The 17,225-nt window shown below is 37.3% G+C and overlaps 1 protein-coding gene across 1 annotated transcript in view; it reads left to right on the plus strand.

The window, feature by feature from the left end:
- Positions 1-16,623, plus strand: part of LOC115442759 (furin-like protease 2) — a 35,965-nt gene extending 19,342 nt beyond the window's left edge. The window contains exons 3-12 of the mRNA XM_030167911.2: positions 823-954; positions 7,927-8,061; positions 8,335-8,642; positions 8,941-10,701; positions 11,263-11,378; positions 11,728-11,845; positions 12,508-13,062; positions 13,550-13,650; positions 14,385-14,572; positions 15,528-16,623. Coding sequence (XP_030023771.1) covers positions 823-954; positions 7,927-8,061; positions 8,335-8,642; positions 8,941-10,701; positions 11,263-11,378; positions 11,728-11,845; positions 12,508-13,062; positions 13,550-13,650; positions 14,385-14,572; positions 15,528-15,692 — 3,579 coding nt within the window. The 3' untranslated portion in view covers positions 15,693-16,623. The remainder of the gene's footprint in view (positions 1-822; positions 955-7,926; positions 8,062-8,334; positions 8,643-8,940; positions 10,702-11,262; positions 11,379-11,727; positions 11,846-12,507; positions 13,063-13,549; positions 13,651-14,384; positions 14,573-15,527) is intronic.
- Positions 16,624-17,225: the final 602 nt, after the last annotated feature.

A 17,225-nucleotide genomic window follows, 5' to 3' on the forward strand; every position in this document is an offset into this window, starting at 1 on the left:
TTTGTTGTTACTAATAAATTAATTGTTACTAAATCTATATATTACAAACTAGCTTTGCTCATAGCAACGTGAAACCTACGTGAAAAGATTTCCCGGTATAAAAACTCCGCTTTATATTTTCCTAGACCTCTAGCAATACATCGGTGAAAATTGCATTCATCTCCATGTTGTAGTTTTTGCATAATGCGTGTACAAACATACAGACAAAAATTCTAAAAACAATTGATTTAGCTTCTGTTGCTCTAATAAAGACTCCTCTATTAGTTTTTTCAATATCTATAATGTACAGACATCGGCTAGTTACAATTTTATTATATACATATACCAATGTTTGAAATCAGGAAATACGGGACGCTATAGAAGACTAAATGTCAATGATTGATATCAGCTATCAAATTATTCATTCAGATTATCCCTTAAGCTTTCCTTTAGGACCGACTTAGGGAGATTTTGAATAATTGATTCGTGCCTTATTGATACGATCTACTTTGGAGATGAGCCGGTTAGTCAATTTCTGAGGATTTCTGATTTATATCGAAGCCTTGTTCAACTTCAGTTTCCAAGTTGTATATAATATCAGCTTACGAAGTAACTTCCTCAAAGCGATGCTATATCTACCTCAACGGCGTTATATGGTAATGTCTATAAATGTAATATATATAAATAAATAAATATTGCATGATGACGGCCGTAAGATCTCATGTTCAAATCCTAGTTTAGGCTAGACTAAATACGTCAAATATTGGTCTTTAATTATATGCCATTAAGGTTAATTATTTAATGCAAAACCAAAAATGACTAATGTTAACGTTACGCTATCAGGTGAGATGGGTGATGCAGCAAAAAGAGCTGAGGAGGACGAAAAGGGACCATCAGTGGAGGCCGCGACATGTTATGAGGCAGTCCAGCGCGCCCGCCTTCCCAGACCCTCTGTTCAAGGAGCAGTGGTATTTGGTAAGATATTTTCTTTATACGGACATGACAAAGTGATCCCACTGGATCTGATAGTAAGAGGAATGGAGTCCAGATAGTGAAGATCAATGATTATCCCTCGGCAGTCGACACAATTATGCTGGACTGTTATAATCCTGATACAGGCTGATCCCGGCAACTGAAGATCAATGGTTATCCCTCGGCAGTCAACACAATTATGCTGGACTGTTGTAATCCTAATACAGGCTGATCCCGGCCACTGAAGATCAATGGTTAACCCTCGGCAGTCAACACAATTATGCTGGACTGTTGTAATCCTAATACAGGCTGATCCCGGCCACTGAAGATCAATGGTTAACCCTCGGCAGTCAACACAATTATGCTGGACTGTTGTAATCCTAATACAGGCTGATCCCGGCCTCTGAAGATCAATGGTTATCCCTCGGCAGTCAACACAATTATGCTGGATAGTTACAATCCAGATATACACAAAGTGATCCCGGAACGCGACACTTACGTGGGTCACTATAGTAGGTTTTACATCTTGTACGCGGTAGTCACTGCCCGGACAAATAAAAATATCTCAGCACAAGCAATTATTGTTGATAGTTACAAAGATTATAGTAGAAAGTAACTTAGAAGATTAGTTAATATTTGATTTGTTTCAGACTCATCGTTAATTAAGACTGTATTACGTCGTTCGAAATTAATGGTTTTATGTTGACTTTGAGTTGATAATGAATAATTATGCTATCAACAATTTTTATATTTGACTAACTTTTGCTGTTGGCTTCAACCGCATGAAGGAGTTTTACGGTTTCAGATAAAAACCCAGCCTATAAACTGTAGATTATAACCTTCTCAGGGTCTTAAACTATCTCTATACCAAATTTCATAAAAATCCGTTCAGTAGATTTAGAGAAAATAGATCACATACAAATGGGCAGCTTTTGTGGACTTTGTTTTATAATGTGTATAGATTAATATTTGATATGTATACATCTATTTGAATAATATATGTACGGGTCATATAATAAACTACCCAGTACTGAATTATAAACATCATGCAAGAATATAAAATAGCAAAATGTTTTACGACATGTTGAAAGTATATTTCTTTGTACACCACATTCAACCGAGGTGCTTTTTAAATAAAATCCCTTAACTAAATAACACAGTTGCTGTCGTTGTATAAAAATTCGAAACAAAGAGAACCGTGGTGAATAAATGGAAAGTCAAAGCTCTATTATATGTGAAAGCTTAAAAGTTCTGTTAGCATTTATTGTGATGTGTTGGTTATAAAACTGTTTACTTCGTTTATAATTAAATGAATATAATATAATTAGTGTAATATTTTATTACAATGAAAGAGATTTATTTACAGATGCTCAATTGACATACCTCGTGTTAACCACTGAATTAATATCGCCCAATGTTACCTTTTTTTTTTGGTTTCGCGGAGAAAGTGCCTTATTACTACCGTCCAGCCTTCGTGTGGGCGACTGAGCGGTTATGCTGGAGTAACCGTGCCTTACGGCCCGGCGTTGAGCCGCCCGGATTTGATGGTGACCTTCGGGCGACCGCCGGGCCGAGTCCCTAACCCTATATACAACTTAACCTATGCACGGCCTACCAGCTAAAACTCCGCGGTGGCCCTCTTCGGCGCATTAGGGACGACTGCGGGCTTCCTCTGACGTTGAAGTGTCTAGTCTGCGACCGCAGACGCCCCTGCGCGGTGCCGCCTTGCGGCCCGTCTCCTATGGGGGTCTCAAGCCCCCGCGCACCGAAGGACGCCCTCGGCATCTACGGCAATGTAAGGCCAACAGCACACTGCCGTCCATCCCGGGGGGTCTACCGAAAGATGTGCAAAAATGCACAAAAATGCACTAGGGCGGACAGCCCCCTGCTGCCCGCCGACGACCCCCTTCGTGGCCCCTATTAGTCGCCTCTTACGACAGGCAGGGGATACCGTGGTGGAATTCTCCAAACGCCCCCATTCCACAGGGCGGTCAAATGTCACCTATTGTTACCTAATAACCGATGTTATAAACAGAAATACTAAAGATGGTTGGATTAAGATGAAAGTCTGTAAACTGATAAATATTTATCAGATAATTTTTAATGTTAATATTACGAACATCTCCACCTTAGAAGAGTTGTTTGATGTACTAACGATTTGGATATAGGAAAATAAAAGATACTGCAAAATATTCTGTTTTATCCATGCCAGACAGCGTACCTGTACAGACAGACAGGAATTTCATAGTCCTTTCGATATAGACAAAAGAGATCACAGTAATTAGTCAGTAAGTGTAGTAGCGGCAATTACAGTTCAGATTTAAAGTTTCGTCTCCAAATGCAACGGAGAAGCGATTCAATTGGGTACTTTCCCAATTATGATTTGTATGTTATTTTATATGTCGAAGTTTCGGTCTATATTTATTCAGACAGTTATTGAAACACTTATTTACTTCAATAACAATTTACTATAGCAACGAATACACAATTCGAGAAACAAGACTGCTGAAGACTTCAATGGTGGGTCAAGACTTTCCCAATTAATGATTTAATAGATGTTATTTTTATATGTAATAGAAAATAAAATGAATAATAAATTATTTGTGAAATCAGCATCGAATTGAGAAATAAATCAGTTATTCATTTATGAAATATTGTTGTGAGCATAGTGAGAGCGTGGTGGGGTTAGCGCGCTATCTCTTTCTCACGCACGCATGTAATAGTTAGTGACACGCGGTGACGTCACAATTTGATATATTATCTATTATGACAGCTAACTCTTCCATAAAATTAAAAGCCTTGAAACTTATTAGTTATCGCGTGGATTTTGAAAAATCTTTTTCCGCAATGTTTTAGATGACATACATTTTTGATAAATGTATCAAAAAATAGTCAACTACGGAGCTGTTGTTATGATTGATGATGAATGGTTATTTTAAAGGAATTGAAACAATTAATGCTTACATTCTGTTTGCTTCGACACTTAAATGTATCTAAAAAACAATATCTTCTGCCACGCAATAAATAAAAAATTATCAATTTATCTTCAAAAAATATGAAATTACAAAGATAGACCTCGACTATACTTAATACAACGTTTAACGACATTTTCACTTTAGAGCTGTAACAGATGAGCTAGGTGATGTAGCCAGCCAGCTGGCGCCTAAGAACAATTTAGTTGTGAACTACGAATGTAAATTATAGAGTCACTGAACTTTGAACAACGAATGCAGCCATCCAAAAGACTAAAGCTATTTTAGTAAAATTTACTAGCGAATAGCAAGATCACTAATTCAATAGTTTGTTATGAGTGGCGTTATGAATTTGTTTATAGTACTATAGAGAATTTGTTTAAGGACTAATAAAATAAATAGTATATACTCGTATCTAAGATATATGAGTATGTACGAACCAGTATCTGCGGACTTTCGCCTCGAGGCCCGCAAATTATCACATATTCGATATTTTCCTTCTACAGCCATACCAATATGGATCTTGCACACAAGAAAAAAAAAATAAAATGTACGATTATCGACAACAACTATTTCTACTCAAGGTGCCAATGGCAAACGGTCCTTATAACCCGGTTCCTGTCGGCTTCTCTTTTTGTAGAATCAAATAATCATTAGAACGATTTGCAGACCGCATTCAGGCATATTACCTATGTGTTGTGTCGGGTTCCCATCCGAAAAATTTTAACTTTCGCTATTACTACTTCCCTTTACTGGGAAGTGAAAATTATCAATGTCTTATTCGACATGCTGTTCTCAGCCTTATACTTAAGGGTGGTAACAAAATAGACCTTATTTTATTTCGATAAATGTCTTTTAACAGAAATGTCCATGATGCGAGAATTACCCCGAGGAATAGAAATAAATGTTTGTGAACATTTATAACATTATTTTGTTTCGCCGCAGTTATAAATGCTTAAATTATACGTCCAATAAACATTCCGTGTAATCTTTACCTCTTCATAAACTCACAAAAACCTATTTTAATACCTCGATGTTAAACCTTAATTATTAATTGCGTACAAATGTTTACATAAGTCATTTTCTCGCCTCGTTTCACTGTCAAAAATGCCGTAACGCAAACGCAAAAGTTTCCGTATAAGTAGATCGTAATAAAGTTTCCCAATCCAGGCCGAAACTCCGACGCTATGGGATAATTTTATTAGTATTACGTAAAGTTTCGATAGCTATAGCAATTTACGCAAACAAATACGTAATTTTGTAAGTTACTGTGTGGTTTACTATCCAGCGAGTGTATAGAATGTTTATAGGTGACTTTAGTTGGTAAATTTATTTTGAATAGGGATGCTACAAAGGCTGGTAGAACAAATGTTGTATGATTTGTTATGTTTTGCGACTGCTGGGAATGTTTCGTTTTATTTCTTGGATTTTTGTTTATTTCCATAGATGTAATTGTTTAAAGTTTTACCGTAAATTAGGTTTAGAATGGAAACGTTTTCTGTAGTCATATGTTTAATATGTTAAAACAGGTGTTTGACGCGACAAAAATATTCTGAATGATTAAATACTTTAAGACGAAAAAAAATGTGAACCACTATATTTGAGCTTATTTCCCACTTTAAGAAACATTAATTTGTATGACTTATTCAATTATAAAAAATACATCTTGTTCACAATTAGAATCTGCGATATGGGGGTAGTTTCCTCCTAAAAGTTTAGTGACGAACGAATTGGACCTAGCCCCTCTCAGTAAAATATGAGTGCACAAGTTTCGTTTCTACCCAACCCCTAAGAGATAAAGGCGTGTCCATATACGTATAGTATATGAAAATGCATTATCATATCTAGGAAAAACACCCAGAACATAATGCACTGATAGTGCAAGATTTATACGATCCTAATTCTGTATGTGCATATATTACGAGCATCTTTAGCTCTTGTATTTGTGCCAACATGTAAGCCCGACTGTTGGGGACCGCCATTTGTATTTTTAGAGAATGCCACGCTTTTTTAAGGATAGCATCCAAGTTTCACGGCTCAATCGGTTCCGGATGAAAATAAATGTTGGACAAAACCAGATATAGTCAAAACAAGGTGGAAAAAAAATATGTTACTGAAATAGTCTTTCCTGTAATATGGGATGGCTTAGCTGGTGGTGGGATACATTTTATATCCCCACGGATAGCGACCACTGTACACAAGGTGTTAAAATCCGCCATTGTGGCCCATGTAAGTGTGTCGCGTTCCGAGATCAGCCTCTGTATATCCGGTGTCAACAGGCCGGCATAATTGTCCCAACTGCCGAGGGTAATCATGTCTCGTCAGTCGACATTCTATTGGACTTCACTCTAATTACCATCGAGCGCAGTGAGGTCACTTTGCCGTGACCAAATAGAAAGATGAAAATATAATAATAATAATAATAATATCAGCCCTGTATTATATACTTGCCTACTGCTGAGCACGGGCCTCCTCTACTACTGAGAGGGATTAGGCCTTAGTCCACCACGCTGGCCTAGTGCGGGTTGGTAGACTTCACACACCTTCAAAATTCCTATAGAGAACATCTCAGATGTGCAGGTTTCCTCACGATATTTTCCTTCACCGTTAAAGCGAACGATAAATTCACAAAGAATACACACATGATTTTTTAGAAAAGTCAGAGTGTGCCCTTGGGATTTGAACCTGCGGACATTCGTCTTGGCAGTCCGTTCCACACCCAACTAGGCTATCGCGCTATATAAATAATAAATAAATAATAAAAATATAATAAAGACTTAAAAGTTATATCGTATTTAACATTACATTGTTTACGGGATCATATGTTGTTGATAAAATGACAGCTTAATATCTTTTTTAAATGCCCTTTGCAATCCACTCTTCCCTTCCTTTAAGGAGTTTCCTAACAGGCTGTTGATTTCAATGAAGGTGCGAACTGCGAACTCGACTATAGTAGCGTCGTGTTCTGTGTAAAAATATTGCTTAGTAATTGAATAATTTTATTTTGATAGGGCTAGCAGTATGAGTATGGGTTCATGATATTGCGATTTTTTTTTTAGTTTTTAAAGGTCAGCGGCGACATCCTAGTTGGGTGTGGAACGGACTGCCGAGGCGAATGTCCGCAGATTCAAATTCTAAGGGCACTACCCAGCGACAATTCTTTGCGAATTATTGGTAAAGAAAATCATAGTTAGGAAACCTGATTACCGGAGAAGTTCTCTATAGGAATTTTGAGGGAGTGTGAAGTCTACCAATCCGCACCAGGTCAGCGTGGTGAACTAAGGCTTAGTCCCTCTCAGCAGTACGGGCCCGTGCCCAGCAATGGGACAATATATAATACAGAGCTGATATTGTTTTATTATTTTAAAGATCAGTGGGCGTCATGCAAATTCTCCGACCGCAGATTGGATGTAACTGCATTAGTACAATTATAATAAATAAATTCATATAATAAAATTTTACAAATATTACAAATTAAACTAACAAGGATTTTAGGCACAAACACAAACAGTGTTATGCAGTATCAGTTACAATATACAGTTTCAGTATCTGAGTATAATTTACATTATAAAAAATTAAGTTATACCTCTAGTAAGCGTGTTCGACTGTGTTGTTGATGCGTGACTTGAGATATGTTATTTAGTTAACCACTTTTTTGCTAAGGTTTAAGTTGGTTACTCACGCGATCCTGTTCTGAGCATGCATTCCTTCGCCAATATTAGAAGATTTAATGTAATTACTAAAGAACTCGTAAATCAACGGTTTTCCAAGGTCTTTCCGTCGAAAACACAGTTAAATCGTAAAGAAATGACTGCGTGTTTTTATGAATATTTTTCGAAACTCTTATTAATAACATTTATTTATTATTAATTACTTCTTAAGCTATAAGATAGAAAACATTCTTACATATTCTGACTGCAATTAAATGATGTCTTAATTTCTAGTTAATTTTAACAAAATTCTTGTTATTTTAGACCACATATTTATAGTCAATGGTTTTCAGAATGGCGGGGCGGCTGATGGTCTGGACATGAACGTGGGCTACGCCTGGAGGAAAGGTTATACGGGAAAAGGAGTCGTCATAACAATTCTGGATGACGGGATACAGCCCAACCATCCAGATTTGTCCCAGAACTATGTAAATATTTTCATATATAATTATTTTAGTGTAATAATTAGAAATATGTTAATGAAGTCCGTAAACAGTGTAATATTTAATAATTTTCTAAAATTTATTTCGCGTAACATTAAATAAGTGCCTCACGATAAAAAAACAAATCTTCTATAACATCAAAACAGCCACGATTTATCATTTAAAAAGCAATAAACTCTACAAAACAACCAACAAAACGTGTAATCAACGGCCACAATAACTCAAAACACTCACATAATGAGAAACTTTAAATCGTAGGATCCGGCCGCGTCGACCGACATAAACGGGAACGACACGGACCCGACGCCGCAGGACAATGGTGACAATAAACACGGCACCCGGTGCGCCGGGGAAGTGGCCGCGGTCGCCTACAATCGATATTGCGGTGTCGGCATCGCGTACAATGCTAGCATCGGCGGAGTCAGGATGCTCGACGGCCTTGTCAACGACGCAGTGGAAGCGCAAGCACTCAGTTTCAACACCCATCATATAGATATTTACAGTGCCTCCTGGGGACCTGAAGATGACGGCAAAACTGTAGACGGCCCCGGCCCTTTAGCCAGAAGGTACTGTTTTATAACATAATAGACTCTCGAACTTCTATCACTTTGTATATTGTTTATTCGAAATTTTCTTTTGAATCTATAAGGTTTGTTGTTGAAACTTTAACCGCTGGCAACTGAGTTGTAGACGGAGTAAACATTTAAATATTAAAGTAGCAAATTATAACTTTTGAACAATAATAATTTATATTCATAAAAAGTTAGGTATTAAGCTACGTACTAAACATGCTAGCGGTTTCAGACAAATTTTGGATCCTTTGGTCGAGTTAGAGGCGAGCTCATTAAAACTGTTTTGTTCCAGAGCGTTTATAAATGGGGTGACAAACGGAAGAGGTGGGAAGGGATCCATATTCATATGGGCCTCAGGAAATGGAGGGCGGCACACTGACTCTTGCAACTGCGATGGATATGCAAATAGTATATTTACCATATCTATATCTAGCGCGACTCAGGGAGGTTACAAGCCCTGGTACTTAGAAGAGTGCTCTTCAACGATAGCTTCTACGTATAGTTCGGGTACTCCGGGGCGGGATAAAAGCGTAGCCACAGTAGATATGGATGTACAGTTAAGGCCAGACCATATTTGTACTGTAGACCATACAGGGACCTCGGCCTCAGCGCCGTTAGCCGCTGGGATATGTGCTTTAGCTTTAGAGGCAAATCCGTTATTAACTTGGAGAGATATGCAACATTTAGTAGTAATGACGTCAAGGTCACAACCTTTAGAAAAAGAGGAAGGATGGATCGTTAATGGTGTGAAGAGAAAAGTTAGTCATAAATTCGGCTATGGCCTAATGGATGCGGCCCAAATGATCACATTAGCAGAACAGTGGACGAATGTGCCACCTCAACACATTTGTAAATCGCAGGAAATAAATGAAGACAAAAGCATTGAAACATCTTTCGGTTACACTATATCAGTTCATATGGACGTGAATGGATGCAGCGGAACTATGAATGAGGTCAGGTTTTTGGAACACGTTCAATGTAAAATTTCACTAAGCTTTTTCCCAAGAGGAAATTTACGGATACTGCTTACGTCGCCGATGGGGACTACTTCCACCCTTTTATTTGAGAGAACACATGACGCGACGAGTTCTAACTTCGATGATTGGCCCTTTTTGAGTGTTCACTTTTGGGGTGAAAGCGCGGAGGGTCGATGGACCCTACAGATAATAAACGCGGGAAACAATCACGTCACTCAACCGGGGATATTGAAAAAGTGGCAATTGATATTTTATGGTACGGCTACGAATCCCATACGTCTTCGTAATAACGGCTATTTCAACTCAAAGAACACTTACCAAGAGGAGAAAACTTACCACATAAACGACGTTTACGATGCTTCCGAATACTCGCAGTTTCTTAATGAAATCGAACTTGGAATTTCGGACAGACGAAGTTATCCGAAGAACATTCCTTCAGCACAAAGGAAAAATGTGCTCGCAGATGCCAATGATAAGCAAGTTCAGAGATTGTGCGACCCGGAATGTGACTCGCAAGGCTGTTATGGAAAAGGGCCGACGCAATGCGTGGCATGTAAACATTATAGATTGGACAATTCTTGCGTATCTAGATGTCCTCCTCGGAGTTTTGTTAATCAAGGAGGTGTGTGTTGGCCTTGTCACGAGTCTTGTGAGACTTGTGCTGGGGCCGGCCAGGACTCGTGCCTCACGTGTGCTCCTGCTCATCTTCTAGTTATAGATTTAGCGGTGTGCCTTCAGCAGTGCCCTGATGGATACTATGAAGATCCTGATGCAAACGCATGCTTTCCATGCGCTGAGCACTGCGATACTTGTTCGGAAAAGGCAGATATGTGTGCATCATGTGCTCATAGTTACGTATTGTATAACGGTTCATGCCTCGCCGCTTGTCCGTCAGGGACTTATCAAAAGGACGATTTTGGATGCATGACTTGTCACGAATCATGCGAGTCATGCCACGGGCCCAGCGAGACGGCGTGTGTATCGTGTCGAATAGGGGATTACGCTTTTAAAAATAGATGCGTTCCGAAATGTCCTGAAGGATATTACACAGATATGCAGAGACGGGAATGTTTACCGTGAGTTTATAGTATTATATTTGATATTTGTTTGGTTACATTTTATAGATGCGGTCGGTTTTTTGTTTTGCCAACTTTTGTGTGCTGGTAAATTAGGTTCATAAATTCTATAATTAAAGGATGAAATAAAAAAATATGACACGTAAATAATTCCGCATTTGAATAAGAAAATATAATCTTGTATTTTTTTTTTATATTTTAGAACTAAACTTGTTAAAATTATGTAATACTAATATCATTAAAATGCACACCGAGTCTTAGAACATCAAATTAAGAGGTAGAAAGTTAAAATATACATTCCATAATTTTAGAACGTCTTTCGTAGCGAAGTCTTCAATCTCGTAATGCATTCGCATTAATTCATAAAATGTACACCATTGTTCTTCAAGAGTCAGAACCAAAGCTAATGTTTGCAAAGACAATAAACAAACAAAAGCCTAAACGATTCAAAGAGAAATCGGTGTAGGTAAATTGAGCGGGATAAATATTTACACAAGCTGGCAATTAATGGTTTTACGTATTTAATTCGATGTGTATACAGGGATATCTTTGTTGTTTTAGGTGTCCGATTGGATGTACCGTCTGCACGTATGCCATTTGTTCTGTTTGCAAAGAGAAATGGTTCCTAACTAAGGCAGGAAATTGTCTCCCACACGGCAATGACAAATGTGATACCAGTAAGTAATCTCATACATTTGTGAGTGACGGTAAACGAATGATTGATGGGGAATGATGTAGTGAATGATATTTATAGCATGTTTTAGCACTCTCGATGCGTTATGGAACGTGATATATACGATTTTTATAAATATATAAAAGAGTAAAATAGAACATTAAAAAGAGTAAGTACCTATCGAGTTAAATAAATGAATATTGAGTATTTAAAGTGTTGAGCTATGACATACTTTGATTAACCTCCTAACATTACATAAAAATGTAAAATATGGAGTAGTAATCATTTAAAACTCAAACGTAAATACTGATTGCACATTTCACCTGAATGCTAAAGGAAGCTATTATCCACAGACGAATATTACGAGGAAGGTCGTTGTAAACATTGCCATTCAACGTGCGAGAAATGCAGTGGATCTAATGAATGGGACTGTTTGTCTTGTACCAGTCCGCTCCTTCTGCAAGGATCCAGGTAATGATCATACTTAAAGTTCTACCTATAAAGACTTCTTCTTTAAGATACTAATTTTAAGAAATTTGTATTGATAGAACAAGCAATTTGCGTTTATAACTTATTGTTTACTTCATGAGTTAATGCAATTTTGGGTTTGATTCATAAAGGTAATTAATATGTATAAGTTTTTATTAGAAAAGTGGTATCTTTGTAATATTCTCTCACATTTATCTACTGCTAGATATAGGCCTCTTTTTTAAGTAAGATTAGTCTTGTCCAACGTTCAACTTATTATGTCGTTTTGTGGTTGTGCGTCATGGTATTCTCTCACTTAGTGTTAGTTATAATTTCTGTTCTAATGACGTCATATCGATATCTGATTTGATTTTATGATATTCGGTAAAGTTATAATTTATAATATATATTATAATAACTTTTACAACTATTATGTCCATAGCCCTTTGGAATCAAATGGTTTCCGTTCCATAATTGACATCAAATAATCATTGTATTGTAACTTTGATACAGTTAGTTTCCATCTCGAAATTAGTATAATGTACTCTTGTGACTATTTCTTATGGTTTACCGATTTCAACAGTTGTTCAGTTCACTTTTTATTAAGGCTCAACCAAAAATATACTCTAATTCATTATGTTTGAACCCTATTTTTCACTGTCTAGATGCGTCGCTGAATGTGGTCAAGGTTTCTACCAAACAGCAGGACGCTGCTCCAAATGTCCTCACACGTGTTCAAGCTGCGTATCCAGATTAAACTGTACCTCATGTACTGGCGCTTTAAGATTACAATCCGGGACCTGCAGAGCTACTTGCGCTCCCGGCTACTACCCAGACGAAGGGACTTGCTCGAAATGCTACCTATCATGTGAAACGTGCACCGGTCCAAGACGAGATCAGTGTGCATCTTGCCCACCTGATTGGAGACTCGCGGCTGGGGAATGTAGGCCAGAATGTCCTCAGAACTTCTTCCCCTGGGAGGATAGCTGCCGCCGCTGCCACCATTACTGTCAAGATTGCCACGGAGCAGGGCCACAGCAGTGCACCTCTTGCCCCCCACATTTTTCCCTAGAAAATGGTTTGTGTGTGGAGTGCCTTAGTTCTCAGTACTATGAAGCGAGGACGCGGAGTTGTCGCCCGTGTCACGACTCTTGCAGGTCGTGTTCAGGACCTGGGTCTACGAGTTGTGTTACATGTGCCCATCCGTTAAGATTAGATAGGTGAGTGAATTTAATAATTGTCTTCGTAATATATTTTTTTTATTGCTTTGTATGACGGGACGAGCTTGCGGTTTGCCTGATGGTAAGCGATACAACCGCCCGTAAACAGTAGAAACACCATTCAACACCATGAATTACAAAATAATGTTTGGTATTCCACCGCGCTCGCCATCCTGAGACATGAGATGTTAAGTCTTGTTATGATTTATGTCCAGTAGTTACACTGGGTACAATGTCCTTCAAACCGGAACAGAACAGTGACTACACACTGCTGCTTGGCGGTAGAAATAGACATTGCGGTAGTATCTACCCAGGCGGGCTCTCACATATGAGAGACCTTCCACCACCACCACCTTTATTTACCTGTTGATGTTGCAATGTGGAATTAGGAATTCGAATTGATTGTGCGTATGTTCGAACAAGCTAAAAAGAAATTCGTTATCACATCATTAGGATATTGATCTTTATAAGTTTTATCTCCATGTAGGGTCAACCACAAATGCCTGCCATGCTGCACAGAGAGCATGGCGTCTTTCTATTTATACGCGAACCAAACATCAGATTGCTGTCATTGCGACAAGGATATTGGTAAGTGATAGCATTTCCTTAGTTTACTTATGGTAAATGGTTGATAGATATAATATTTAAGAATTTCAGATCAAGTACGGAAATTACTAACTCTTATGAATACAGCCATTAAAACTAATGTAATACGTAATAACTAGGTTTTATATCGCAATTTCGTGTTTTAGATCACCTAAATGATTATTGATATTGACTATTGATTACGACCGCTTTGAGCTTTATCTTCTTCAACAATTCTGATTTAAGGGATATAGAAATCCCACATCCTTACTCTATGACTAGTAAAAAAATGTATGATATAACTGAACTTTATGACACATACGCATTTTATGTCCAAAAGCAGAGGTGCAACTAGCGTACCCACTTTCCGCCGTGTGTATTCCGTCCATAGGGGAGCCTATTGCCATATTGGGCACATTTATCAGACTCCAGGCTGATACTGAATAATAAACTAATATCACTTCGGGGATCGAGCACGACACCTCAGCACTGTAGTTGTACTGTAATACAACTTGGCCACCGACACAAACATTTATATGTTAATTGTGTGACAACCTCGAACCCCCCTCGCACCTTATCAGAGATACGAACTTGACCTCTTTGTGTATATAAATAAAAACTAATTTGTAATCCATTTCGAAAAAAAAATGTATGACAACTATAAAACCAATATTATAAACTTATCTATACCTTAAAATACCCATAAAGCAATTACAAGTAAGCCCATTCTCCTATAGGTGGTTGTTTAAACGGGTCATCAGCAGGCAAGCGACGGATAGCCGAAAATGTGGGAGGACACATAACAGCCTCATTCTTCGTCGACGATGCCAATGGTCCCACCGCTGGGCTGGACAAGAACTGGCTGGCATTGTGGACTGCTGTTGGAGTTTTGTTTGTTGTTGCTTGCGTTGTATTAGCTGTGAAGGTAAGATATTGTTAGTCAGGTTTTGTTTCTAGATTTCGAAATTAGATGCTGATTTCTGATACGCGTGGCTTTGATTTTTTGAATTAGAAACAAAATGTTTGAATTTCGAATTTAATTTCTAATACAGTAATACGTTCAAATCAGCAGTATTGGTAACCAAAACATTTTTACTATAAAGTTAATACTCTTATGAAACGTACATATCTTTAGTCCGGACTCTTTGTTACAATTTATATATTGAGATAAAAACTGTCTAGAATTCTGCACAGAATATAATTGTACAATTTATTTTGATGTTATCCGTGACCATTTTAGAATACATTAATTTCTTATATAATATATTTTAATTTGTGTGGATTTTATTTAACTGCATGTTTACGTTCTTATTACACTGTAAAATACAGTATAAATAATTCAAGTAATCAATATTCCCTTTGTTCTCTTAATCCCCAACGTTCAATTAAAATAAATAACATGCACCAATGCTGAATTGAATTGGGTCAAATTAGGCACCGCTCGAGTGATTAAGTGGGGAGAGACCTGTACTATTTATAGTCTGATTAATAGGGGGAATTGTGCAGAATTGGGGGCAGTGGCAATTTCTTACTTTGGAGCTCAATACTCCATTGGCTCGGCACTTAATTGGTTATTAAAATGTTTGAGTGCACCAATATTTTCTTGTTAAAAGTTGCTGAAGATGGAAAAAATTGTCCTTTTTTGCTCATAATAAAAATATTAGAACTGATGAGTAATACTTAAGATTTAACATATTATTTCAAAAGACTATTATGTCGACGAAAGTGGAATTAGAAGACAACTGAAATCCCATTGTTACAGTCATGGATGAGAACACCATTATAACTGATTTACCACGAATATATATATAAATTCTTTCAACCACGTCGTTATTTCTGCTTATCTTAAAAAGATAATTAATGCATTTTCTTATTTACAGCTTAGAGCAAGAAGGCGAAAACACAAAACCTTGTATCCGAAGACACAATACTCACAATTGACGACAATCGACGAAGATCTTGTAGTTTTGACGTCATCGACGACGTTAAAAACAAATAATGACGATTCGAATCCAGATAAAAATGTTTTAGAAGAGCCCACATAGCAATGTAAACTGTAATGCTAATGCAATTAGAGTAATTTTACAATGCAGACTGATACGTAGAGGTTTCAATATTCTGTACATAACGGTAAAATATGTTGATGGATTTTTTGATAACCATTGTCGAGTTGGACGGGAAGGTTAAAAACACTATTGAATTAGTGAATAAATAAAATGATATTAGTGTTAATAAATTACTATACAGCTTATAATAACAGTTGTATATAATTATACCAAATCATTGGCAACTTAAGTAATACAAAGAGAATATCAAATAAGCCAATTAGGTAATAAAAATTACTTGCCTGAATGATTTATCAAGTTCCTGACAGATCTTTGGCGTTCGTATTCTGACAATAGCAGTTGATTGTTGCCGTTAAATATTTAAAAAAGTAATCGATGGAGGTCTGTCGAGTAAGCCAGTCCCACTAAACTGATCTAATTTGGCTTCCTGGGGATTAATCCTTGTCTATGAAACTAAACGAATGGTCATAATGGCGGTGCAATCAATTAGAATCAGAAGGTATAGTGACTCCTTCGATCGCGTCTTTTAAATTTTGTCGATTTATGTATCGTTCCATAATTCATTACAAGGTCTGTGATTTCTATGTTATTTTGGGAGTTATTCAATGTTTTACTATTCGTTCCGTCTTTCTAATGCTGAGGCATACTAAAGTTATTAACAACAACTATTACAGTCAATGAGGCTTGAAATAGCGACATGAAATCAAAATTATATGAAAATAAATACCAATTAATATTAAATAAGTCTGTAATAATAGTCCATCGGATTAACAAGCTGAAGGGGCAGTGGGCAGGGCACATTGCTCGCAGAACTAATGCCCGATGAAGCAAGAAGGTTCTGGAGTGGAGGCCACGAACTGGCAATCACAGCGTCGTACGTCCATCCACGAGGTGGACAGATGACCACATAATAGTCGCAGGAGGTCGCTGGATGCTGGCCGCGTACAATAGTTCGATCTGGAAATCTTTGAGGCCCACGTTCAGCAGTAGACATCCTGCAACTGATGATGAAGTCGCTAATGCCATTGTTAAAAGTAACACGACAATGTCAATGGAAATGTCATTAAACGATAGTACCTATAGCTTGGCACTCACATGTATGCAACATAAAGTCATTATTCTGTCAGGATTTTGGCTTAATAACCCTATCTGCGAGCTTTTGAATATAATTTATGTTATCGCTAAATGTAATTATCTGTTGGTAATTGAGATACGTAAAAAGAGACGACTCTTTGTTCCCATTATAACCAATACAAATGCAGGATTGAAGCACATCGTCCGTGACGTGAGTTAATTATTAAAATACAAAATTAATGACGCAAAAATTATTAAGTATTTTACTGTTCGGCAAATTAAATGTTAAATCAAACATACAATTTCAATTGTGAGTAAATAATGTTACGTGGTAACTTATTGAGAATATAATAATGCAGCATTCATCTTTATCGAAGTGACACATCTAAAGGTGTTAGGCCTTGTCCAGAGTAAAAAAAGCGAGCTATAAATATCAAG

The sequence above is a fragment of the Manduca sexta genome, chromosome 8, assembly GCF_014839805.1.
Source record: "Manduca sexta isolate Smith_Timp_Sample1 chromosome 8, JHU_Msex_v1.0, whole genome shotgun sequence".
Classification (NCBI taxonomy): domain Eukaryota; kingdom Metazoa; phylum Arthropoda; class Insecta; order Lepidoptera; family Sphingidae; genus Manduca; species Manduca sexta.